Below are 27,011 nucleotides of genomic sequence, written 5' to 3'. Positions count from 1 at the left end.
GGGCTGGTTCGAACGTTATGATCCCCCGGGGCCCCACCCCTCAAGGAGGGGTTGGGTATAAAAGGGGATGTTCAAAGGGCTCGAGTCAGTTATGTTAAAAGCTAACCAGAGAAGACTGAAGACGTCTTAGATAGAGCCCTGGACTCCCCTAGTTCGATGTCCTTATCAGGGCCGGACAGGACTGAGCCAGCGGCGTGGTCCCGAAAGCCAGAGCCGGTGCTCTTGTAAGAGCTGGTCTGGGACTCCGGGTACCGGGCCCGACTTACCAGTGTCGGGCCAGATAGCCTCCCCTAGCCCATTAGTGGAGGACTCAGAGGCAGGCTAGGAGTAGCTAGGACGTGTATCCTTAGCTAGTCGGGTGAGGGGGCCGATACCCCCTCCAGTGCTGTATGCCACGAACGTGCTGTGTCAAATAAACATACGTGTGCCTCAACCTCGGCGTCAAGCGTCCTCACCGGTACTTCACATGTACAACAACAACCGCCATTAACCATTCAAGTGGCGGTGACGTCATCACGTACGCTTGTGATATGGAGTTAAAGAGCAATTTGTGATCGCGGGCCATTGAGGCAGACGCCATCTCTCCCCCGTGACCACCACCCATCCTTTCAGCGCCTCATGGCTCTCCGAACCTCCGAGCGAAAGCTGTGGTAAGCCTCCTCATTCTCTGATGTGGGATACTGTAGACGATGAGAGTGGGCCTGCCACTTTTTCTCAGCCAGCCCGAACATCTCTGTCAACCAGGGTCTCTGGGGAGGTCTGGACCGTGTACCCAAATCAGCCATTGCAGCTGCATGAGCCACAATCCTAAATCTCAGCCATTTCTCCTCGACATCAGGAGTGGGGGACTATGCCAACCCCAGCCGCAAGCGATGATGAAATTCTCACTTGCAACTTTCATCAGCTAGCTGAGACCATGCAATTATGGGTTTGAATGAGGTTCTGGGTGTACACCCACCACCGGAGTGAAAGAATGGCAGGCGCATCTTACAGATGACAAGTCGATGGTCAGTGGGCAGATCAGCTCCACGGTAGGTCCTGGTGTCAAGGACATGGGACCGCATCCACTGTTCTGTCACTATGTAGTCCAGCAGATGTTCTTGCTTGGACCCGGCATGCATCCATGATGTTGTGTGGATGCGCCGATGCTGGAACAGCACAAAAATCTAGCAGCCTCCTACCGTTGTCATTGAGTTGATCTGGCCCATGCCTTCCAATCACTCCAGACCAGGTGCCAGCATCATGACCAACTCGGGCACTGAAGCCACCCAACAAGATGACTCTATCCCAAGAAGCCACTTTAGCTAGCACCTGTGACAGGAGGTCATAGAAGGCATCTGACTCATCGGCCTTGCCTGCATCTCTCCACATGTACACACACGTACGCACACGTGTTCCGCATTATAGGGTGCACCCCTAAATTACAGACGAAACGTTAATATTATAATCTGAAGCATACGGTCATTTCCATTTAAAAGATTGACGAGGTTTTAGCGGTGCATTGCCTTGCACACTGAAAAACGAACCCTATAACCCGAGTTTGATTCTTTCCATTGAATTAATTTTAATGAAGAAGAATTATTGTGAAACGTGTGGGCTATTATGCACACACTGATACTGCGAATCTGTTGAAAACGTACGCAGTTTTACAGGATTCATAACTTTCAAGTAACAGTTTTTTTTTTTATAAATTGTAATGTTTGTAAAACATGTGTGTCTTGTTCCTCGAAGCCAGGGGTCCCATTATTACATGGGGCTGGCTGGCTGGCTGTGAGTATTTGTGTAAAATGTTTTCTTTGTCAATCGCAGCCAGAGGCGTGGAAGAGCTGTAACTGGAATAACGGGACTGAAACCGGGACAAGGCGAAAGCAGATCGGATTTAAAAAGCTCGCCAAGTGAGTACTCTGCATCACTATCTTTAAATCGCGAATTTTATAATCACAAACCGGCATAATATATTAATACAACCGCTATGATAAATGTTGTTATGTGCAAACAGGGTTAGGGAAGCTTGTGTTGTCTCCGAAACATCGTAATTTTTTATTTTATTTTACTTTTATAAAGTTTAATTTTTGACCCACGTGACTTTACCGAAAAAACCTAAGAGTATGGATCCTTGCAGTCACAAAAGCTTCAAATCTAGAATGCATACAGTGAGTTTTACTAAACGTGTTTATAAATTATATCAATCAAGTGCTTTAGATAATGTGCCATTCCCACCCAAGATTAACTGCCCCTCTCGCCTACAGCTTTGGCTGATCATATTTGTCATGATGACCCTGAATGACATCATCACCTTAACGATCTTCACAGTCATTGACACCATTAGCAGCAGCTGCCGTAGAATTCACAATATCAGTAACATCCATGCAATTAGGCGGATGAGATCGTCATAAGTTATGTCGTGTTTTAATTTAGGTAATGCTCTGCGGTACAATGAGTGTAAAAAAAAATCAATTAATCTCACAAATAAGCAGAGACATCCGTAAAGAGGATGCAGCCAAACCCCTCCTAGAAAACAGCTGTTAACGCCACGCAGGGTGCGACAAGCAGGCTCCGGAGAGGAAACAGCTTATATATATGGGATCTTTTTGTCAGTATCCAAATTGATGATGTTATGATATTATTAGAGCATGTTTGTTTGCATATTTTTGCCCCAAGTACGTGTGGGTAATGCAGACTTGATGCCTTGCAAAGTGTTTCTATTTGGTGTTTGAATATATCTTTACACCTGTTTTGTTGCCAGATATGGTTAAAACTATTTTCATCAGGAGACAGCTTCACTGCCCAGATTTCGTTTTTCCCATAAAACTCTCTTATTTTCCCTCGCTTACCCAAACCCCACCTTTTTCTCACTCCCTTCCCCATCACTAACACCACCATCCCCTTTCCCAATTTCTCTACCCATTCATCATCACACTCACTCGTCATGGACCACTCATTGTCACTCTCATCATCGTTTATTTCAGGCACCATCATACTCATGTACTACCATCCTTCTCATGAACTCATTTCATCACACTTCTGCTGCACTAAAAGCTAATTCTTTGTTCAACGCCTTCGCCAAGGTGCTGTATAAAATTATTAATATATAAGATTAAGGCGCTATATAAAAGTATAATAAGATAAGGTAACAAATAAAAGCTCAGAGGGGCGATGGAAGGAGCAGGCGGTTAAACTGGGAATGCTGTGAAAAAGGCGGGGTGGAAGGGAAGGATTTCAAATATGGATTGCAATGCTTCGAGAAAGGGGCAAGGTGGAGCTCTTCATCAGCCACGGTCAATCCACTGCTGGATGAAGGCCTGCCCAAGCCACCACCATTCCTCTCACGATACTGCGACGCAACTCAAGGAACGTCATCCCGACGTGTCGTGTAACACCCCAATTCGTCAGTAACGGTGACACGTGGCGGTATATGTTGCGAAGTGAAGTGTGGATGCACGTGTCGCGTGGCGCTGCAGGGCGGTGAAGTTTTCTGCTCAGCTCATGGGCAAGGCCATGGCTCGCCGCGTCAGAGCCATCATCCTCTACGCCACCGAGACGGGGAAGTCCCAGGCCTTCGCTAACTCTCTGTGTGAAATTTTCAAGCACGCCTTTGATGCAAAGGTTAGAAAATACACGTACGTAGGTATTTTATGGCACACCACTCGATAAAAATACCCACCGCTCGCCCCGAAGGTTAATGATAAGATAGTTCCTAAGTGGGGAATTAGTATAATTTGTTTTTCATAAAATCCCTTGAGTATTTGTTTAGTAATCTAATTTACTTGGCTTGTATTGCATACAAATGTGTCACCCATGTCAACGTCACAAAATTCATATATTTTTTTTGTTGGCTTCTGATATAAATCAAGTATAATAATGTTTTAAATTTGAATATGTAAGCAGCGATTGGTACAACTAAAAAGTAGACAAATGTAGATTTATTTATTTATCTCTGAGCCACATGTAAAAATTCCACATTCCCATTACTGGGCTAGTTGCTTCAATGACGCACCATTTTTCATGTAAACTATCCACGCCTGCCCGTGGCGATGAACACTGCCCATGGTGAACATCGCCCTTGGTAGATCATTTCCCACGGTGGGCACTGGTAGTATTTGCCAGCGAGCAGCCCGCTCGGCTCACGGACCGCGTTGTGCGGCCGCGTTGCTGCCAGGTGGTGTGCATGCAGGACTACGACGTCGTACACCTGGAACACGAGGCCCTGGTGCTGTTGGTGACCAGCACGTTCGGAAACGGGGACCCACCCGAGAACGGCCAGGTTTGACTGAACGCTTTTCAGAAGTTTCGCGTTTTGCCGCCGGTGTCCCTCGGCCGTAAATTGGAGCGCCAAAGAAGAATAAAATCTCCACCGGCCCCGTGTCACACTCAGGGCCAAGCAGTCCGTAGGTCGATCGATGGACACATTTTCTGTATTTATTGCCAAGTCAAAGCTATTGAACCAAATCACCCAGAACGGAATGCAGAATGCGCTCTGTCAGATCTTGGAAGGGAAGCAGGAAATCAGTTCTAGATTTGAAGCTTTCGTGACTGCAAGGATTCATACTCTTAGTTTTTTCGGTAAAGTCACGTAGGTAAAAAATAAAATTAAAATTAATAAAAATAAAATAATAATAAATCACGACCTTTCAGAGGCAACACAAGTCTCCGTCATCAGGTGAGACCGTCACAGCCAGATTTGCTGTATCAAGTGATGACGGAGACTTGTGTTGCCTCCGAAACGCCGTGATTTTTTTAAATTTCATTTTCATTAATTTTATTTCATTTTTTACTTACGTAACTTTACCGAAAAAACTAAGAGCAGGAAATCAGTCTCAACCGTGCTCGGATTGTTGGCCACCAGGTGTTATAGGCTGCGGAGCTACAGTGGTGGGCAGCGGAGAGCAACGACAGCAAAATCCATTGTTCTGTGCTGTACACCCCCCCCTACTCACCACATCCATGTTACTCGACTTCACAACTCCTACTGACCAGCCTGGTGAAGTATGGGCAAGTCACCCCCACAAACCTACGCGGTGTGGAGAGGCCTTCATCCAGTAGTGAATTGACAAAGCGCTGCACGTGCGAGCCTCTTGGGATGAAAGGTGTCTGTTTCAAGATAACAAACAAAAAAACCGAATGAGCACGGCTGGCTACATACGGTGCGAAAGAAGTTCAACATACATACAGCATAATCATTTAACACGTAGGCTTTCAATCTTAATTTTGGAGCTTTCGTGACTGCAGGAATTATTATTTGGTTCTTTCGGTTAAGTCACGTCTAAAGATAAAATAATAAATTAAAATAATAGCAAATTACGACGTTTCGATTGCAACACAAGCAATCATCATCAGGCATAAAAGAAATAGTAACAAAAATCTAACTAGAAAACTATAGACAGACATACAAGCAGACAGACATCACAAGGACACACAGAGAGAGGACACATATCGGCACAAAGAGAGGGGTCGTTTTTGTGACGGTCCCTTAATTATAGAGAGGGGAGGCGGGGACGGAGAGAGGGAGGGGGCAGAGAAAATTAGCATATCAATGAGTGGACGGCAACGTGCTGGTGCTGCAAGTAAGATGACGACGTGGCACGGCACGCAAGCTTGAAAATTAGGAGAAAGGCACACTAAAATTAAATAACCTAGCAAAATATCGTAGGCTTTCGCGACCAATATTATTCATAATATAGGTTTTTGGGTCAGATCGCGTTATTTATAAATGTGTCATAACCCTCCACCACCCGACACAGCCAATCAGATTGAATTGAATTAAATGATGACGTCACCCTGATGCTGCTCTATTTAAGACCGGAAGCAACAGGAAAGCTTCACCATTCTTGCCCGATGAAGCTGATTGTAACTATCAGCGAAACGTCATACTCAAATTTAAAAATGCTGTTGAATCTCTCTTCAGCACACCGGTGGGCTAAAGAAGTGAATTATTTTGTCCTTTTAAAAAGTGACACATTTTTTACTGATTGGCTGTGTCGGGTGGTGGAGGGTTACGACACATTTATAAATAACGCGATCTGACCAAAAACCTATATTATGAATACAGCATAATAATCAACAATGGCATAAATAGCGTATGCTGCCTAGATTGTGCCTCACGAAGGAAGCCTTTTTTTTAACAACATCTTGCTGTTTCTATCCACATACCGTTGTTCGGACTGCAGAAGTTTTGGCTGTCGCTGTTGGAGATGCAGCATCCTTTGTCGAGCCACGCTGAGGAGCAGTGAGTTCTGCATCTTCTTCTTCAACAGGGCTTGCTCAATATTAATCGGATTACACGCTGATACTGCATTGGCAATGGTGCGCACAGCGCAAACAACTATCTTAATTCGTTCACTCATAACACAGCCTTAAAGGATATGTATAATTCGACCAAAAAATTGCCATTGACCCTTCATTCCTCTATGTCCTATGCAGAAGAGGCATTGCCCAAAACGATACCTATTTAGATATGTTTGAATGCACTGTCATAGATAAATGTGAGTTTTCGTTTGTAAAACATTCCCCCGGATCTCCTCTACTCATTGTAAGGTGTGACTGCACCAAGAGTGGAACCCAAGGTCGAATTCACGTTGAGATGTTTTTTTTTTTGAACACGCTCCACATCAAGTGGGCTATTTGTGTATTACCGCGTGTACACGTGTTACTCTTTCACGAATCTGAGTTGCTTGCAACAGAAGTTAATGAGAAAAAAATACTGAATTAGCAAACATCTAATTAGGCCCTTCGAGAAAATGTATCACTTCAGACTCGGTGAGGCTTTATTCGGTAAATGAATTACCATTATGATGATTGTGTGTGAATTCAAATTGTGAAACTCAGAAAAAAATCTTCTGGGGTAAATAAATGGCGCGTGAAATAAAACAGTGTATCTTTTCGAGGCTTTCCATAGTATATATTACCTTGACTGTACGTCAATTCAAATAAATGTTGAGATGCACTTGAATCTGTCGACATTGATAAAACAAAGGGGGAGGGAAAAATGAGTGTGAAGTAAAAATCTGTACGGTCGTGAAGTAGGAATCACATTTACCTCTCCGGTAACCTTGCACGTATGCCTGCATGAATGCATCCCTCCCACATTCGAGAATTCTAAATCTCGCGTCTCATAAAAAACATCGTGCACTTCTCTCTGACCTTTTCAATCACAAAATGACCAGAATTGTGCGTACGGCCGGTATCTCTCCGCCCCGCAACCCCAACCCTCGCTCACGCCGTGTTGGCCTTTCAGGTTTTTTGTTTTGTTCAAAAGCGTCGCATCAAAGCTCGGGGTTTCTCTTTCTGCAGGGGATTCAAGGTGAGTCGCGTTCCCCCGCAACTGGAGCACCCACGCGTGGCCTTCACGGAAGGCGCACTCCTTCGCAGCAACACGCTGGAGAGCGCGGAACCACTGGCAAATGTCAGGTGGGCTGCGGTCGGCACCCTGGCCCCGGGGCGGGGAGGGGGGTGGGTTCGTCTTCATGGGCGTGCCAGCAGTGCAATTAATGAAACAAAAAAAATTAACCCGTAAAAACAAAGTTTTTCACTATAAATCCTTATATGTGTGGCATCGGTTTTGACCCGTTTTACCACTTTCAAGAACCTGGCGGCTTCAATGTAACTGCTCTATAAATAGTCTCCACTGTACAGCGTGGGGGCAGGGATTTCATGCCATGTGGTCAGTCAACATTTGCGTCGTCATGAAACGGGCGGCTAGAGTCCTCTCGTCCTCTGGCTTGAGATGGCTGCCACCTATGGGTCAGATGATTGTCTGGCACCATTAAGCAATTGGTAATTAAATATGTAAAAAAAATTCCCTAAACAGTGTAAAATTTTGAAACATTTTTTTCACGAAGATGAATTGTCACGCACAACGAGTCTGTGTGCAAAATGTCAGCTCGATTGGATCACGGGAAGTGGGTTAAAAAACGACCGAAAGATTTGCACGGTCGTAAGCAAGCAAGCACGCAAGCACGCAAGCAAGTGAACTTAATACAAGTAAACCCGTAATAAGTATAACCCGTAAAAACAAAGTTTTTCACTATAAATCCTTTATATGCGTGGCAGCGAACTTAGTATAAAGGATTTAAAAATATATTCGCCTGTGGTGGACGCGGGGATCAATCCCGCGACCTTTGGCATGGGAAGCGAGGGCGCTACCAACTGCGCTACTCTGCCACGGCCTGTGGAGGGGTTACGCTCTGGGCTCTTATACTGTGACGTTCAGCCAAAGCCAAGAATGAGTTCTATTTGAATATATGTAAAAGAAAAAAATTTTGCCTAAAAAGTGTAACATTTTGGGAATTTTTTTTCACGAACATTAATTGTCTGGCACGACGAGTCTGTGTGGAAAATGTCAGCTCGATTGGATCACGGGAAGTGGGTTAAAAAACGACCGAAAGATTTGCACGGTCCTAAGCAAGCAAGCACGCAAGCAAGCAAGCGAACTTAATATAAATGATTTAATAAAGGATTTAAAAAGTGCCGCTGCGGTATTGCCTCGTTGCTCACGGACTTGCTAACCGCGATTTTGGCTGTCCGCGAATGGCGTCTGGAACTCTGCACGGCTGCTTCGAGAGAGAGGAATAAAGGAAGTGATGAGATAGAGTGATGAGAGAGAAGGTGATGCGATAATGTCCATGTGTTTTAATAGTGTATTTATATTATTGGGTCTTTCGGTAAAGTCACGTAGATAGGTTAAAAGAAAATAAGAAAAAATAACGTGACTTTACCGAAAGACCCAAGAATATGAATTCCTGCAGCTTTAAGTCAAAATGTAGCGAATTTATTTCAGATCATTCATTTAAAGGATAGGTTTTCGTAGGCCAAAATCATTATCCACGAAATTTGCTATTCACGAGCGAATAATGCAGAGCAAACGAATGGTCATGTCAATTCGTAGGGTCACATTCTGTCCGTATGTTAAGTCTATGTTAAGAGTGCTAAGAACCTTTAGGATGTAGGAACGGGGGTTTACCAATAAGGTCCAGGCAATGACCAACAGGCACACCCATGGTAGCCTGAGACATTAGAAATAAACACTGGTGGTGCTGCCAACTGCATAATTGTATGTATGTTCAACTAACTTTCACACCGTACGTAGCCAACCGTGCTAATCGGAGTTGATCATTGGACGATTCTCTTGTGGATTTCACAATTCAGTTTTTCAAGTGTCGCTACTCGCACTCCTTCCGAGATGTCTAGCCAACGTTGAAGAGGAGGCTAAAATACCCGTTGGAGAGGTCCTTCCATCAGCAGTGGTGTGAGCAAGCGACTGCGGGCTGCTGCTCCTTTACCTCTACACAAGAGAGAGAAATTAACACAACTAACTGTAGGGATTCCCTGTTGCCAGACGAGAATTCCAGCCGATTGTCGTGTTCTTTAAAGCCCCATATAATCCACGTCTCATTGCTTGCTTGCGTGCAGGTTTTCGGTGTTCGGTCTGGGCTCCAGCGCCTACCCCAGGCTGTGTGCGTTTGCCCGGGCCCTGGACGGGATGCTGGGCACTCTGGGTGGCGAGCGCATCATGGCTCGAGGAGAGGGGGACGAGCTGTGTGGACAGGAGGAAGCCTTCCGCTCGTGGGCGCGCGGGGCCTTTGAGGTCGTCACTTGCACCTCCCCCTCCACTGCCCGTTGCCCAATGCTGCCCAATGCTGCCGCTGCATGCCCGCTGAATGTTGAATGTGCTCGGTGGCGATGTGTTCTCTCTTCTTCTTTGGATCTGTAACTTCGCCATGTGCCTTCAAGTAAACTAAACGATAAACTTAAGTTAGCAAGTTTTTATTTTATTTCACCAGGTACGGTCCATTGAGCTTTGTAACTTTTTCTTGTTTTAAATGACCTGGCCACAAATGATAGCTCATCAGAGTGGGTTATCACGTGGAAATTTATCGCAGCCAAAACTCTTTAGTGCATGTTTCTATATGTGGAGGGGAAAAACCGGAGGACCTGGAGAAAACAAAATCCACATGACCACGGGGAGAGAGAACATGCCGGCTCCAAATATACAGCAGGCTTCAGGGTCGGGATCATACCCACGGGCCCCTGCATACCAGACGAGGGAGTTAACATCTCACCGACGCTGCGCCCCATGTTACCTGCACCGGATTTCAGTTTATGTATGTATGTTGAACTTCTTTCTCGCCGTACATAGTCAACCGTGCTCATCGGAGGTGCAGGAAAAAGCAGTACATAATCTGGAAAATATAACAACTCTGACGGCGAAAGTCCACTGGTCAGCATGAGGGGCAGTCGCTGGGCCGCTCGCTCGATGTCGCGTCCGGTTGCGATTCGGCTGTGCGCAGGCGGCGTGCGACGTCTTCTGCGTGCGGGAGGACGTGAACCTGGAGCAAGCGAGCGCCACGCTGCTGTACGCTGAGAGCGACTTCAAGCCGGAGCGATATCGTCTCGTGCCCGTCTCGTCCCGCCTCTCCCTCGAGCAAGGTTCCCGCTCTCGAAACGAATTCCCACTATAATGGATATTCGGTAGAACCGTCGGTTCAGAAATCAGAATCAGAATCGTTGTTTATGCTGGAGGAATCCGATGAGTTATACAGCTCTTTCTTCGCAGATGTCCAGCAGTGTCACAAATGTCCAGTAGAGTTGGTAAATATGGCGAGAAACTGCATGGACCTTAGGGCTGTGTGGGTCACGGGTGGCTTACCCATGGCCTTGCAGCCCACAGGATACAGAAGGCAAACTTGCCCACTCAGAACTACAATTTATCGCAGAGGTCTAGGGAAATAGTTTTTATTATTTTACCACGGCTCACATTACTGTGACCCTAGTTTCAAACAGAGCCTATCAAGAGCAAACGTTGACTTGTCCATTGTCTCAACTCGTTGAAGAGAGTCACCTGCTTGCGAGTCAACAAACTATAACGCCTTTTGTCAAGCCACTGCTGGATGAAGGCTTCTCCACAGCGTGCCGCTCACGGGAGGATGTTGGGTCGTGCTTCTTCTCGTTCGGTGTGTGTGGAGTTTCCCGGCCCGTTTCAGACGTCACTCGCCAGGAAAGCAACTCGGGTGGCCTGGTCTATAGAACAGTCCCCGGGGGATCCGCTAAACCACTGCCTCCATTGATCGTCTACGATGCAGGCTGAACAGAATCATGTTATTGAAGTGATGGAGCGCGATTGGGCATTGCACAGAGGTGGCGTGTGGCAGAGCAGTAAAGCAAATAGGTCGTAGACCTCTACACGTGCAGCACACTCGATGAACTTTGATGGCAGCCTCATCGTTTTGGGGGTTGTTTTTGTGTATATTCGATTCCTTCGCTTCATCACCTACACCCAATGCCAAATACTTAATATTTATGGATTATGTACTTGGCTATTTCAGTTCTAGTTTTCGTTTAAATCAATGTAGGCACAGAATTGGTAGCCACACGGAGAGTGGTGCTATGGGTTGAGTTACTCAATTGCACGAAAGGATGTGTGTATGTTGAACTTCTTTCTTTTCTATTTAGATTGTTGTCCTTCCCCCGCACCTCCGGTCAATGCGGTTGGCTACGTACGGTACAAAAGAAGTTCAACATACGTACATACAACCGTGCAGTATTGTGTATATTTACCATTATAAATTTGTAAATATTCTTAGAAAGCTACCATGGATAGCACCTTGCCACACTGAACTTGGCAATACAGAAATCGCCGGTTCGATTTGATCTCCCACCAGCGCAGTATTGGAAACAATTGGGGAAATTTCTTAAACCCCTCCGCCTCTGTCCAGCCAGCAGTATCGATGGGTGCACCGCCACACTTGGTCGATCGGCAGGTCGAAATCGGTGGGGTAAGGTGCGCATTCTTACCACCTCTTCATAAACACTTAGAGGGACTATTTCGATTTAAAGCTTTCGTGACTGCCGGGATTCATATTCTTGGTTCTTTCGGTAAAGTCACGTAGAAGGGAAATAATGAAAATACAACATAATAAAATAAAATTCTCACGAAGTTTCGGCCACAACGCTAGCAGCCGTCCTCAGGTGAAGAACAGAGCTGTCGGAAAGACAGCGTCCTAATGAGCACTGCTAAGCTTGGCAGCATATTTTAATCTGGGTGGGAGGAGGAAAGCGCCTTGACATACCCAACTTAAAATACGCTGCCAAGCTTAGCAGTGTTAATTAGGACGCTGTCTTTCCGACAGCTCTGTTCTTCACCTGAGGACGGCTGCTTGCGTTGTGGCCGAAACGTCGTGAGAATTTTATTTTATTATGTTTTATTTTTATTATTTTATTACTTCCCTTCTACGTGACTTTACCGAAAGAACCAAGAATACTTAGAGGGACTCTGTAGAGCTCCGTCTAGCGGAAGGCCCTTCTGACAGCAGTGGTGTGAGCAAGCAATTGCAGGGCTGTGTCGTTGCTACCGATATATTTCGTACTTATATACTTAATTTTTATTTCATTTATTCAGTTTTAGTGGCTTGCTTACCATTCCTAATGCTTTGCACTCGGTTTTTGTAATGTTGTAACTTTCCTACCGCCCCTGCTGAAAAAGATCTTCATAGCTCGTCGGATTCCTCCAGTCTCAATAAAGATTTCTGATTTATCTTCGAGGGCTCCACGAAAGTCGTGGCCCTCGGCTGCAGTCCCCTAAAGCCCCCGTGGCGTTAATCGGACCGCGCACTCGCGCACCGTGTCCGTACGTAGCGAACCCTGCTAATCGGAGCCGCGGGGAAGGACAACAAACTAAACGCAAAAAAAGCAGTGACAGAAACCGCATGTGGCACGTGCTGGCTTTTCAGGCTACACCTGCACGCACAGGAAGAAAGTCGTCGGAGCCAAACTGCTGTCTCGCCAGAACCTCCAGAGTCCAGACTCGGGGTAATTTGAGCGGCACCTCCGCAACATCGCAGCCACACTCAAGGATCCGCACTCACGATCCACACACATCATCTGCATTCACGAGCCGCGCTCAAGATCCGCAAAGGCGCAGCTTCCCCCGTGCAATAATCGTGGGATTTTTTCGCCAGTTGAAGATTCACGCGTCGTTCTGTACGGAGTGATCGCAACACATGTTCACTCCACTTTTCCCACGCACGTGGGTTTTAGCATCGCGCTTACACCGTCGTCATTGAGATACTAAGCTAATTCATGGGTGGGGCGATTTGTTGGTATTCGTTATCTTTAAACAAGACCCCGTTAATTTCACGAAGATAAAATCAAGGCCATTTACAGCTTTTGCAACACGTAACTGGGGCTGCGTTGCACGTGACGTTTCTGTGCAGCGAGGAGACGGACACTGATGACAGCAGTAATAGGCAGCATCCCTTAGCACCATCGTGTCCCTCAAATTACGGGACTCGTTTTGATCTTCAGGAGTGCAATTATCCCAATCAACAAAAACATTTCAACAACATTTTTTTGTTTAACACGCAGGCTTTCGCGACCAATATCATCCATAATAGAGGTTTTTTTTGGGGTTGGATCGCGTAAATATATAAAAGTGTCGTTAAACCCGCCACCACCCGACACATCCAACTAGTAAGGGTTGTTGCGTAAACAGAACGTGGCCAATTCGTCACTAGTACAGCACTAGTGTGTAGTTTATAGTGTAGTGTATAGTGTAGTGTATAGTAGTGTGTAGTGTAGTTTATAGTAGTGTATAGTGTAGTATACTAGTACAGCACACCGGTGTGTTGGAGAGCCAACCCACAACATTTACAATCCGAGTAACGACGTTTCGCCAGTAATTACAACCAGCTTCATCAGGCGACTGCCAGATTTGTGGAAAAAGTTCACCTGTTTCAGTCCCTCCACAATAATAAAAATAATAATCCCTAAATGTTTACGCGGCACGGTACGTCCACCCACGTTATTTTGCGTAGACACCGTTGTACCTGCGACGGCTAATTCCCCCCCACCCCGCAGACGCCGCACCGTGCTGATCCGACTGGACACGCTCGAGCAGCGCGAGCTGCGCTACCGGCCGGGCGACCACGTGGGCATCTTCCCGGGCAATGCAGCCGCCCTGGTGCGCCGGCTGATGAGACGGATCGAGGGCACCCCTCAAGCCGAGCAGGTGGTGAGCGTCGAGTGTCTGGAAGAGACGACGACGCCGACGGGTAAGCCGCGTGCCACCGTTCATTTGGAGGGTGTTGCGAGTGCAGGAGCGGGGGGAGGGGGGGGGGTGGCGGTGGCGCGAACAGCGGGTGTAGCTGCACTGTGGACTCTCTTAGCAGTCAGACACCTGCCTGCTAAGAGGTTAAGGCAAGCGCAGGCAGCACTGGCTGTTGGCGTAAGCAGCGTGGGCACTTGCCCAGGGCAGCGGCAGATTGTTGGAACTCGGGAGGGGGCTGCGATGTGAGGAGCTGCTCACGTGATACCAAGATGCCTCGGCCCACGTTTGTTGCAGACGTACGCGTGTGAAAGACGCGCATGAGCATGCGGAGAGGTAAGGTGAGAGGGAACAGTGAATGTTTTCCCGCAGCAGCGCGGTGGACGTGGAACTTTGGGCCAATGCTTGGCTAACGTTGCTTCCCAGCCACATGGCGATGTTGGCCCAACGTCGGCGTGTTTACTGGGAGGTGCCCGGGCCAACTCTGCTACCCTCCTGAATGCAAGCTCGAGGACCCTGCCATTGGCTAATTCTGAAATCTTTCAGCGACCAGCAAAACAAAAATACTGCTTGACAAACGAACCTTATGGCGGGACCCCGGGGTCCCATAAGCCCCCGGCTCTCGCATGAACTGCGTTGCGACGTCATTGTATGTCTGCTGAAGGCGAACGACACGGCAATCTGTTCCTCTCGACGAGCTCTACACGATGCGCTAGTCAAAGTTTCAAAGTTTTGTTTCTTCTGCGCATTCGTCCTCGCTGCTGCACTTGAACGACACGACAACAGAACGATCCGCGCCAGGGTGGGTCGTGGTGTTTATGTGCGCGGTGGGATGGAGTCGCCAAAAATAAATACATTAATTACGATTTTGACTTCCGTTTATCCGGGACCGCCATGAGGTTCAAATGAACACTCTGATAAACATGCACCAGAAACTAACTTTATTGAATTAGTGTGACTACCACACTTGCAACACTGCTAATAACAAAAATAATAACAATACCAATGTAGCACTATCCTCATGATACATTTTCACCAATAATTGCACGACTTACCCAACACAGGAAGCTGCTTTGGTTAATAATTCACCACGACTACCTCCACGCTTGCTCAGAGAGCATGCAGAGTCAAATAAATCTCCCCACTCATTTTTATAGCGTCCTTTCTTCGAAACGCGCTCATAAAACTCTTGACGAGTGAGCAAATGCGTTTTTTTCTGTTTTTTTTTTTCAAATGTATTCATTTCATTAAGAATATTTTTTTTTTATTATAATTATACTTTTTATTTTTACCAAGGAACGGTCACAAAGTGGGTCGAGGTCTCGAGGCTGCCTCCCTGCACCATCTCGGACGCTCTCTCGCGCTTCCTGGACATCAGCTCTCCACCCAGCGCTCGCTTCCTGCAGCAGCTGGCCTCGCTGGCGGCTGATGTGACCGACCGGGACTCCCTGTTGCAGCTTGGCAAGGTGAGGCTCTCCGTTGCTTAGCGTCCGCTGTCGCTCGCGCGTTTGACGCAAGGCTGGATTCCAAACGTCCAAGGTTGTGTTACGCAAGCAACGAAAAAAACAATGCCGTGCAAACGAAATCCCTCTTGGCGCAACGGTTGACGATAAAAACCCGTGCGTAAAAGATGACATTGTGACGTTGACTCTTGATTTTATTTGCAGATCCTCCTAGTTGAATCAATAATTTGCTTCGCGTATTGTAAAAACCTGCCAGAACGTAGACGCACAGATAATTATTTGTGAAAAAATACACACGTATTTAACACGTTTTTTTTTAAGCAGTAGTGTTGTTTTTAATGTAGGTGTACTGACCACATTATTATGCTGTTTGAATGCAAAGGGAGGACCGGAATACGAGACGTGGCGACGCGAGGGAAATTGCACCATCCCGGAGGCCCTGGACCAGTTCCCATCCGTCCGTGTCCCAGCTTGCCTCCTGATTACCCAGCTTCCTTTGCTGCAGCCGCGCTACTATTCCATCAGTTCGTCTCCTCACTTGTACCCGAGGCAGATTCACCTCACCGTCGCCGTGGTGAAATACCGCACGCGAGGTGAGGGAGTGAGTGGTGCGGCGTATCCCCATGTCACTCGACAATCGTTTGTTCATAATCAGGACCACGAGGGGGGCCACTATATTATTGATGTTATTGTAAATATTATGTTATTATGATATCGCTACCCTGGTCAAATTGTTAGCACGCTGGACTTGCGATCCAGAAGTCGCCCGTTCGGTGCGGCAGTTGAAACAAAAGGGGCAAGTTAATTAAATTTCCCCGCCTCTGTCCACCCAGTGATTTAAATGGATGCACCACCGTGAGTCAATCGGTAAGTCACGCGCGGTGTGGCAAAGCGTGGATATTCCCACCTTTTCCAAAACATCTGGGCAGCCTGGAAGAGGAGGAGGAAGAAATACCGTCTCGAGCCACCTCTTAGTGGAGGCCCTTCCACGAGCAGTGGGATGAGCAAGCAATTGCAGAGCTGCACCTTTAACTTCATCTACATTATTATTACATTATTGTCATATAACCACACTATTACGTGCTATGAATACAGGCAATTTCTCAAACCTGTAAAATCTTCCACTGCTGATTGTATTGATTTGAAACTGCAAATATTCCCAGAAGGTCCATCCAGCAGTGAATAGATTACGGTTGATAATGATGATATACCCCAACAAAACCCCTGCTGCAACCCCTCGCTAGCCCTACGACACCCCCTGAGAAACATTCACTGCCCCCTCACTGATCTTCCAAAGCATCCTAAAAATACACTTACAGCACTCCTATGGCACACACAGAATGCACAATTGTATAATTATTGTGATTCGCCTTGGATAAAGGTGCTATATAAATTATCTCGTTACTGCAGTGCGGTGATAACTACCTTGCCTGGTATGCAGGAGATTGTGGCTTCGATTCTGACCCCGACGCCTGTATACTTTGAGTTTGCATGTTCGCGTGGATTTTTCTCCGGGTCCTCTGGTTTTCCCCTCGACGTTTAGAAATATGCGTTTAAGAGTATTTAGCTGCTATAAATAGTCCACGTGATGAGCCACTTCATTGAACTATCATTCGTGGCCAGGTTGCTCCTGAAAAAGAGCTGTGTATGATAATAGTTTTTTTACCCTTCTATCTGGCAAAACTTTTTTACAAGGAGTCATGTTTGCATAGACCACAATACCTGCAGTCATAATGCAAAAAAAAAACAATTATCATATTTTTTTACTGCCAAATGAGGTTCCAATGGTGTAAGCGCTGTGTAGCTCAGTGGTCCTTTCCTCGTAAAATCAAATAGTTAATTGGTCGCGAAAGCCTATGTGTTAAACTCAAATAGTTTAGTTCAGCATGGCAGATAAGACGACGCGGAGGGAGTACGCAGCAATCGTGCGCAATCCCCTCGTGTAGCATATTCGCTCCTGTCAACGCCGGCTCAACGCCGCAATGTTGTTGTCATGCGTAGACGTCGAGGATATGTCACAGATGTGGTTGCAGAACCATGAGCTCGCAACTCTCCACGCTTGAGCGCTCCACATTTGACATATTTTTACGGCACGCTTCATTTCCGCTTGCACATTTTAATTGTGCGTAATTTTACGCGACGCAGGTTACGGCTGCGCAGGCAGTTGCTTATAGCTTGCGTGGCCAAATGTTATTTAAAATTTGACAAGTAATGAGTGTTGTGTAAAAAATTAGAGAGCAGGTGGCAGCCATTGCTCTGGGGTAGCTTCATTGGTAGTCGCCACCGTTAGAATGTTGTGAGTAAAGCAGAGCTGGGCTGTCTGGTTGTTGTTGTTTAAGTTGTTGAAGTCATCGATCACTTTGACGATTGACGGTCGATTGCGCGGCCACTTGGACATCACGGAAATAGTCGTATGAGAAAGCAATTATCTCAGTTCCGCGCGTGTGATGCTGCGCTGGGGGTAACTGGGGGGGTGTTGGGGGTGGGGGTGGCTAGATGATCAATCAATCAATATTTATTTTTACATGCCAATATCACCCTCAGCAAGGATGTAATCGGCATCATAAGCTGCTGATTCGTGGTGGGTATGTCTTGTAAGAAGGGCCACCATATTTATGTAATAGAGTCCAAGAAATTGACCACGACAAAAAAAGTTTAAAGGTAAAGGTGCAGCCCTGAAATTGCTTTCTTGAGCCGCTGCTGGTGGATGGTCCTCGATTTGAAATCGTATCTCTCAGAATCCCCTCTCGAACATATCTTGGCCTACTCTTCCACGTTGGCCCGACGGCTCTGAAGAAGTGGGAAGTAACCACACCTGCTCATCGATCAACTGAACAAAACTGTCTAAATCCTCGGCGCATAACTGGTCGCGAACGACTTTGCAGCGCTGTGGCTTCGAGGATAAAATCGCACTACAGCGTCGGGTTCATTGTAGCGCTACGGCATTGTGCTTCGCCCACTGTGAAGCGGTATTTGCTCTTGAGGCGCTGTTAGAAATGTGATCAATCTTCTTGGTTCTTTCGGTAAAGTCACGTAGAAGGAAAATAATAAAATAATAAAAATAAAACGTAATAAAATAATTCTCACGATGTTTCGTGAAGGACGTCTGCTTGCGTTGTAGCCGAAACGTCGTGAGAATTATTTTATTATGTTTAATTTGTATTATTTTATTATTTTCCTTCTACGTGACTTTACCGAAAGAACCAAGAAGATGAATCCCTGCAGTCACGAAAGCTTTAAATCGAAATGTGATCAATATTCATGTGGCTCCCAGGCGGGGATGGACCGGTGCGCAACGGCATTTGCTCGACCTGGCTCGAGGCCGTCGAGCACGGAGAAGAGGTGCCCTGCTTCGTGCGAGCGTGAGTGACTCTCACACGCCGGCCGTGCTTCCTCATTGGGGTCAGATCGGTTTGACAATGAGTGTTGGCCATTGGGGTTAACGTCTCTGAATCTCGGAACGTGCAAGCGGCTCCGTGTGAGTTATATTTGGAGAGGCGTAGCGCCGTTGTTTCTAAAGCCATTGTACTCACCGCAGAAAACTGTAACGACACGACCACACTCTGATAGCCATCGCCAAACTGTGCCACACGCCCTCCCGCATTGCCTTGTGTGAGCCTGTGAAAAGTTTTCGGGGTCAAGTTTAAGTGTCGATGACTTAATTGTGGATTTATGTTTTTCTCGTGTGTGTGTGTGTGTTTTTTTTCCTCTGCACAGAGCACCTCGGTTTCACTTGCCCTCTGACCCCTCCCTCCCATGCATTCTGATTGGCCCAGGCACAGGCATCGCACCTTTCCGGGGCTTTTGGCAACAGAGATTGTTCGACATGCAAACAACCGGTGTGTGCGTTAAGATCTCACAAATCCTCACGTGTCACTTTTCTATGAACTCCAATGGCTTGAACATGAACAGCGTACCCACATACAAATGCATTCATTCATTCACATGCGTATGTGGGGTTAGCGCCCTGCGCTATGAAGCCGACAATCCAAGTTCATTTCCCATTCACGACCAACACCAGTCACGATTATCTGAATCGGTCCTGGGCCTCCTCTAGGTCGACTCAGCCTCAAATGAGTACCCGATGCGATGTATAAACATCGCCACAGCGGGAGACAAAGGCGGCCAGGTGTGGTGCTGGCCACCCAACCCCCTCGTGTGCCGTTCCAGCATTCATAGGTGCTCGCTCACAGCATTTTATTCCTTTTAATTATGATGTTTACACGCCGCACTAGTTACTAATTTAAGGCTGAGTCAACCTCGGGACGGCACTGGACCGGTTCAAATATTTGCTACTGCTTTTGGTTGTGAGCGGGAATCGAACTCGGGTTGATGGCTTCATAGCAGAGTGCGCTAACCACTACACTAACGCTCCACCGCTGTTTGCGCACGTGCGTGCATGCACACACACGCACGAATGTTTACGTTTCCTTCCATCCGTGGTGCCTACAGGGGTTCCTTCACCCGCAATGGTGCTCGTGTTTGGCTGTCGGAGTGAATCTCACGACCACATCTACAAGGAGGAGATTAAAGATGCCCTGCAGAAGGGCGTCCTCAAGTCTGCTCATGTGGCCTACTCTAGGCAGCCAGGCTGTCCCAAGGCAAGATGCACATTCACCAAAACCACTTTTGGCATTTGAGATGCAGCGTTAAGAATGAGGCAGTTAACCACAAAACGGAATCAAAGTGTGTGCACGCGGAAAGACGTCTACGAAAGTAGGACACAAATAAACAAACGTCTTCAAACCAGTTGTGTTTGTCCATACGTTGAACTTCTTTCGCACCGTACGTAGCTAACCGTGCTAATCGGAGGTGCGGGGTAAGGACAACAAGACTAGGGACAATTAAACACGCAAGGCAGTTATAAAGAAATGTGTTTTCACCGATAGTTATTGAATGCAATACAATTTTAGTTATGAAAAAACAAGACTTCGCTAAACCTTTCTTCGCCCACGGTTGAAACACGTCTAATGTGATTCATGCCTAATTGTCTCTTAGTCTACAGTAATGTTCACAGTTGCTTTGCAGGAGTTTATAAATTCATACATGCACGAGTCCTTACCTCAGACTGTTAAAAAATAGGATCCTGAGAAATTACAGCTTTACATCATACTGGTGTCATGCTGTGTTTTTCAAAAAGTAGAGGAAACAGAGGCCCTGCACGTGACTTTACATCATGTCGCTCGGAGCATGTTCTGTGATTCCAAATAAAGCTGAAAACCTCGAAGCTAACGGCTGATTCAGGGGTCAAAGTGCTGAGCTGGCACAACTGAGGTTCTGGCTTTGAATCTGTGTTTCAGTCACCCGTGTTTAAACCGGGTTCTCATGTGCAGTAAGTTGTGATGTACCAATCAATGAGTGATTATAAAAGCTTCTCGCCATATTCCATTTTTCGCTTAATTTGGCTAAGTGCCACTTCTGAAAATGTGAAATATTGCATTGACCGCCATTCCAGAGGCACATCTCTGCAGCTGGGCATGTGAGAAAGTCCCCCCCCCCCCCCCCCCCCCTTGAGTGGATAAAATATGTCACACGAAGGGAGCTCAGATGTAGTTCCGTGAAATATGCTTCATCAAGTGGACTGTTCTGCAAGCATTTCGAATTTATACTTTGTGCCATGATGTGATGCCGACAGCAAGATTAAAATAAAGTTTTGAAAAAAACGGAGCAAATAAAGCCCAAGGGTTAAAAGTGTTCTGATGGTCAAGTGGCTTAGCGGTCAGTGCTGCTCAGCACCACGATCGCTTTTAATTTGATTCTGCACTTTTCCGTTTTGATGATGCACGTGTACGCCATAGAAACGTAACCAGAACAAAAACTAAAATAAAATAACTTTATCGATACCGAGGCTCCCACATGGCCACGTGGGTGGGGGCGTGTGGCACAGTTTGGCGCCAGCTATCACTGAGTGTGGTCGTGTCGCTACAGTTTTCTGCGGTGAGTACAATGTTTTTAAAAATAACGGCGCTATACCTCACTGAATAAAATTAATGCTGAACCTCTTGCGCGTTCTGAGATTCGGCGGTGAACGGGACCGACCTTGCAACTTGCAGTTGTCTCGGAACGGTAAAAGGTTAATTTAGCTAAATGTAGGTGATGAGAATGATAAATATTGCTTTTACTATCACGGGATGATCCTTGATCTATAACAATGCATATGGAAAAGTGCTGCCCCATAGTGGTCACTTGCAGCGATCTCGGAAGTAATTCTATGACATCCCCTAAAAATCCCGGATGGATTCTTCATCTGAAGGCATGTTGCCAATAGTACAATCAGGATGGGGGGGGGGGGAAATATCGGAAGTAGTTCTGGGACATCTACTTCTACGGACCACTCATTCTCAAACACCGCCCTGCATCCGTTGACGAGCCACCGCCACCGCCGATAGCTCAGTGGGTATTAAACCGGCTGTGTGAGGTTCATGTTCCACGCGTGAAGCCAGAAGAATCGAAGTGTTCTCAGTAGGGCTAAACGATTAATCGATTTCAAATCGAATTCGCAATTTGAAACAATGCGATTAGCAAATCGCAAAGGCTGCGATTTTTTTGCGATGACTTGACGTTACGGAGGCAACACAAGCTTCCGTCTTCAGGTCGTGATTTTTATTTTATTTTTATTTTACTTTTATTAATTTAATTTTTTTACCTACGTGACTTTACCGAAAAAAACCCTAAGAATATGAGTTCAGCCCTCGTTCTAAGGCTCTCAAGGCGCGCGGTCATTCGCACCCGGCAGCGCTACGTGCAGGACGTGGTGCTGGAGGAACTCGGTGAGGAGCTGTCCATGGTGCTGAGCGACGTCGGCGGCCACGTGTACGTGTGCGGTGACGTCACCATGGCGCAGGGCGTGCAGACGGCGCTCCAGGAGGTGCTGGGGCGCACCAGGGGCCTGAGCCCACAGCAAGCCGCCCAGCTGCTCAGCACCATGAAGGTGATGGTCACAAAGGGCAAAAGATCCCACGTGTAAATTTCGATTTAAAGCTTTCGTGACTGCAGGGATTCATCTTCTTGGTTCTTTCGGTAAAGTCACGTAGAAGGGAAAAAATAATTATTTTATTATGTTTTATTTTTATTATTTTATTATTTCCCTTCTACGTGACTTTACCGAAAGATCCAAGAAGATGAATCCCCCGTGTAGCCTTTAACAGACTGCGAGCACCTTTGAAGGCTGGCGCGGCACATGGGAAGGGGTGGGGGGGGGAGGCAGCACCACGCCCGGCGGTCTTTGTCTCCACAGTGGCGATGTTTTACTACACAACGCACCAGGTACTCATTTGAGGCTGAGTCGACCTAGGCGAGGCCCAGGACCGGGAACTGGGGGTGGCCAGGTTCATAGCGTAGCACGTAAACCGTAGCGCTACCCCACATACACACGCACAGACGTAGACTCACAAAAGGCATCTACCACTTAATTGGATTTCTGACGATGATGATGGTGATTATGATGGAGGTTAGTCATGTAACGAAATTCACTCTCCCAGAAGTTCAATAAATTGTCGTGATTTTGGAATTGTGATTCGACTCAATAATCGATTATTTTTGGTTTCACTTTTACCATCTCATTTGTATTGTGCCTAACTGTTTTTTGTATTGTTGGTAGTTATGTTCATTCCTTTTAGCCTAGATGTGATCATGAACATGTAGCTTGCTTATTTTGTAAATGATTTATTTTCACGCAGTTGATTTTATCGTCATCATTTACATTTGGTAGATCGATGCATCGTTACATGCGTTGAAGTGACCATTTAATACCTTGTATTGTACGCAGTACTATAAGTATCATTGGCTTGTACAATAGCCGTGCAATTAGTTCATTGTAATAGTAGTCATATGGTTGTGACAGTCATGATTATTAATTATTTATGAGTTGTATCCAAAGCGGTAATAGTGTTAGATGCATTGTAATATGTTTCATAGTAATACATGTTTAAATCATAACATTTCACATGACCACTCCAACGTATTTCATTCAAGTTATGCATCAGCAGTGCATGTTTAAATGTTGATATGTGATACATATTGATGTGTAATATGCAATTCATGTATCAATAATGCACTTATGATTAATGTTTTTTTACGTATTGATCATTATTCGGACCCTATATTGTGTTGTTTCAGACCATTTATCGCATGTGCCTTGTCGCTTTTGGGACCCAAGTCTTTCTTAACTAAGCCAACAGGCTCTGGTGTTTTTAATACAGACGTATAACTATCTAGGATGCTGCGTGTGGTGCAATGCTTAGTGAACCGGATTTGCAATGCAGAGGTCGCCAGCTCGATTCATTTGCCAGGCGCGGCGGTTGAAACAATGGGCAGATTCCTCGAGCCACCGATTGGTCAATCAGCAGGTAGCATGTGCTGGGTGTAAAGTGTGGGTGCTTCCACCTCTTATAAGATATGTGGCCAGAGTGGAAGAGTAGGCCAAAACACCCTCTCAAGGGCTCCCTCTAGTGGAGGCCCTTCCGCCGTCAGTTGTGTGCTGAAAAAATTGCAGGGCTGCACCTTTGCTACCTTCTATTACTACGACTACATAAGGAACTTCAGGCAATGTCACTACATATCACTTCGCATTCGAGTACGTAGCTGCCCAACAAAATTCTCAGTCTCAGTTTATTGAGGGGGTTAAATATGCGTCTAGTTTCTCTGTAACAAAACACGTGTGTTTTTTTAGGATAAAATGCCACGGCATGAACTCTCCAACAGTGTTTCACGATGAGGGCTAGAGCGTGCAAGGCGCAACACAAGCACGTGTGCATTTGTTTCTTAACTCCGATCCTTGAGAACCACGACGGTCCACCTATTTGTGATTTACCGGCCGTTTTCTATTCGTATTCGTGGTTGGTAATCTCGCAAAGCTGAACCGTGGGATTCGTCAGAGCTAGAGTTGAGAAGCGTTGCTTTAAGCCAGGGGTGGGGAACGTCCGGCCCGCGAGCCGTATAAGGCCGGCGAAATCATCTGGTCTGGCCCTGTCAAGGCAACCGCAGGCGGGACTCGAAATTCAATAAATCTAGGAGCAATCCTGGAAAAGCTGTTGCGAGTAGCAAAATCATCAATACCAGCTAACATCACACGCCTCGCCAAAGAGAAGCAGTTACAGCCATCACATTAGGGGTGATTTAATTAAATGTTTGACCAAATATAACAGGCTAATTTTTCAGTTGATCATTTCGTATGGCCCGCGAATGATGTTATAAATATCCAAATGGCTCTTGGCAGAAAAAAAGGTTCCCCACCGCCGCTTTAAGCCTACTGAAGTTCACTTATTTTTTTTAACATAGCGCCCGAGTGGCCAACAGAGGGCCTCATTGATGCATGCGCAAACCGAATGGTCACTTACCAGACGTTCTTCTCGTTTTGTTTTTCAGGACAATAATCGATACCACGAAGACATCTTTGGAGCAAAGTATTCTTCGCTTGATAGCTCCAACCCAGGATATACTCCGGGAACTAAGTGATCAATGAAACAAAAATGAAATGCAGTGACAACTATTAACTGTGGTGAATTGAATGGATGAATCCTGACTGGATTAGCTGTTGGAAATACAATTGGTAACGTTTGCTTTGTGATGTTTGTGTTTTATGTCTGATTGGCAGTGTAACCAGGCTGCATTGCTACTATCTCGTGTACAATTGTTTGGCATGCGAAGTCATATTGTTACGTTGTGCTCGCACAATATTGTGTTAGAAAAGTAATGCCACGGCATGCATGGCATTAACGATTACGAACGACAATAAACACTCCCTTCTGTCTCATTGTCTGGCGCTGTGTGTTTGCTTTGGGCTGGCTTCGTTGCAGATTCCTCACGGTGACTTGTCTAGCACAGACAACTTGTGCAGACTCCCGGTTGATCCGGGGCAGGTGTAAACGAATGATTGTCAACATCCGTGAATTTATCTTCTTGGTTCTTTCGGTAAAGTCACGTAGAAGGGAAGTAATAAAATAATAAAAATAAAACATAATAAAATAAAATAATTCTCACGACGTTTCGGCTACAACGCAAGCAGCCGTCTTCAGGTGAAGAATGAGACACTACCAAGCTAGGAGCTTATATATAAGCTGGGTTGGAGGTGGAAGAAAGAACCAAGAAGATGAATCCCTGCAGTCAGGAAAGCTTTAAATCGAAATTTAAATCCGTGAATTTATTCCACTCGTCTGTGTAAATCAACTTCACCCTCCTAGTGGGTGACGTCTCAGGCATGGCTTGTCTGCTGACTAACAAGTGTTTTTAACAACAGTCACCTTTACATTATTCGTTAAATGTCTGAGATTTAAATCTTAGTAGTATTTAAATAAATTAATGTGCATGCCTTTGTATATCTACTGTTGGAGGAATGCCTTATCATGCCATCTAACTCTAAAATATTTCTATTAACTTCCAAATTACTGTTATTGCATTTCACTCTTTGATATACATCGCTACGACCATCTGCTGTTGACTGAAGAAGTTGTTTAAAAATCATAATTTGAAAAATGGGAATTTACTAATACAAAATATTTTATAATATTGTCAGCAAGTGCATCTCTCCCTTCTAAATTGCAAGGCAAAATTTACTACTGAGTATATAAAATATCTCCTTTAGCTTTTATTTCAAATAAGATTAAGTATTTTCCATCCAGCCCGCAGTTTGCCTATTTATGACAAAAAAGTTAAATATTTAACGTCGAAAGACGTAAAATATTTCATTAATAATTGATTATCCATGATCCTCCACAAAAGCACTCAAAAATTATTCGTTCCAGGTGTTAGATCACTGACATTAATCCCTGGCAAGAGAGAAAAGAGATGAGTAACCATTGCTGTGCAAGTCTAAGATGTTTAAGTTATAATTTAACTTCGGACAACGTCAATGGCAAATTCTTGCGAGCAACGTTACAGGATGTTTAATGGCCAGTTGACATTCGAAGATTCGGCACCTGTGGATAGTTGTTTTCCCTGGTCAAAACACTGCTTAGCTGTACAAATTGAGCTGTCAACACCGCGTTATGTGCGATTCATTGGGGGGGGGGGCATTGTTGCAAAGAAGGTGCTCACAAAAGACACGTGATATTTCGTTATCACTGTTGTTATTATCATATGTCCGTCATCTTCGTGCGGAAGGCTGACAACCTCCTTGTGCCGTTCATGCGTCGTGTTTGCCATTCTTTTAATTCCTCAAAATAATGTAGGTCCATTATATATGACAGCATCGGCATCCTGCCTTACTGCATTGGCTACGTACGGTGTAAAAGAAGTTCTACATACATTATCATCATCATGTAATACTTTTCCAGGTCAACCACATGGCCACGAGAAAAAGTGTTCTTTGACTGATTCTTCTGAACGAGATTTTATTGTAGTCACCTCTTCGCCATAATCAGTGAAGAGTAGTATTAAATGTTCAGATTTAAATCTGTGCACAGTTCATAACGAGGTCTCCATACTGTTGAATTGTATAAAACTAGGCATTTAAAACATCACAATAACCCTCACGGCGCTTCTTCAGCTACGCTGCATGTAAGCTTTAAAAA

At 45.7% G+C, this 27,011-nt stretch overlaps 1 protein-coding gene across 4 annotated transcripts in view; it reads left to right on the top strand.

The window, feature by feature from the left end:
• The window catches only part of LOC133348491 (nitric oxide synthase 1-like), a 62,716-nt gene extending 37,478 nt beyond the window's left edge, over positions 1-25,238 (top strand). For 3 of the 4 annotated variants that reach the window (XM_061561329.1, XM_061561328.1, XM_061561330.1), the window contains 16 exons: positions 1,810-1,895; positions 3,462-3,606; positions 4,160-4,264; positions 6,168-6,226; positions 7,291-7,407; positions 9,409-9,583; positions 10,287-10,425; positions 12,726-12,804; positions 13,852-14,045; positions 15,335-15,504; positions 15,884-16,094; positions 18,776-18,863; positions 19,219-19,340; positions 19,954-20,102; positions 22,238-22,432; positions 24,868-25,238. In XM_061561329.1, the coding sequence (XP_061417313.1) occupies positions 1,810-1,895; positions 3,462-3,606; positions 4,160-4,264; positions 6,168-6,226; positions 7,291-7,407; positions 9,409-9,583; positions 10,287-10,425; positions 12,726-12,804; positions 13,852-14,045; positions 15,335-15,504; positions 15,884-16,094; positions 18,776-18,863; positions 19,219-19,340; positions 19,954-20,102; positions 22,238-22,432; positions 24,868-24,957 (2,124 nt within the window). In that variant the 3' untranslated portion in view covers positions 24,958-25,238. Of the gene's footprint in view, positions 1-1,809; positions 1,896-3,461; positions 3,607-4,159; positions 4,265-6,167; positions 6,227-7,290; positions 7,408-9,408; positions 9,584-10,286; positions 10,426-12,725; positions 12,805-13,851; positions 14,046-15,334; positions 15,505-15,883; positions 16,095-18,775; positions 18,864-19,218; positions 19,341-19,953; positions 20,103-22,237; positions 22,433-24,867 lie in introns of those variants that run through there. The other variant, XR_009755801.1, reaches the window with a different exon arrangement.
• Positions 25,239-27,011: the final 1,773 nt, after the last annotated feature.

The sequence above is a fragment of the Lethenteron reissneri genome, chromosome 27 (assembly GCF_015708825.2).
Source record: "Lethenteron reissneri isolate LAM-NWPU_2019-01 chromosome 27, ASM1570882v1, whole genome shotgun sequence".
Lineage (NCBI taxonomy): Eukaryota > Metazoa > Chordata > Hyperoartia > Petromyzontiformes > Petromyzontidae > Lethenteron > Lethenteron reissneri.
This window is presented reverse-complemented; position numbering and strand designations above follow the sequence as displayed.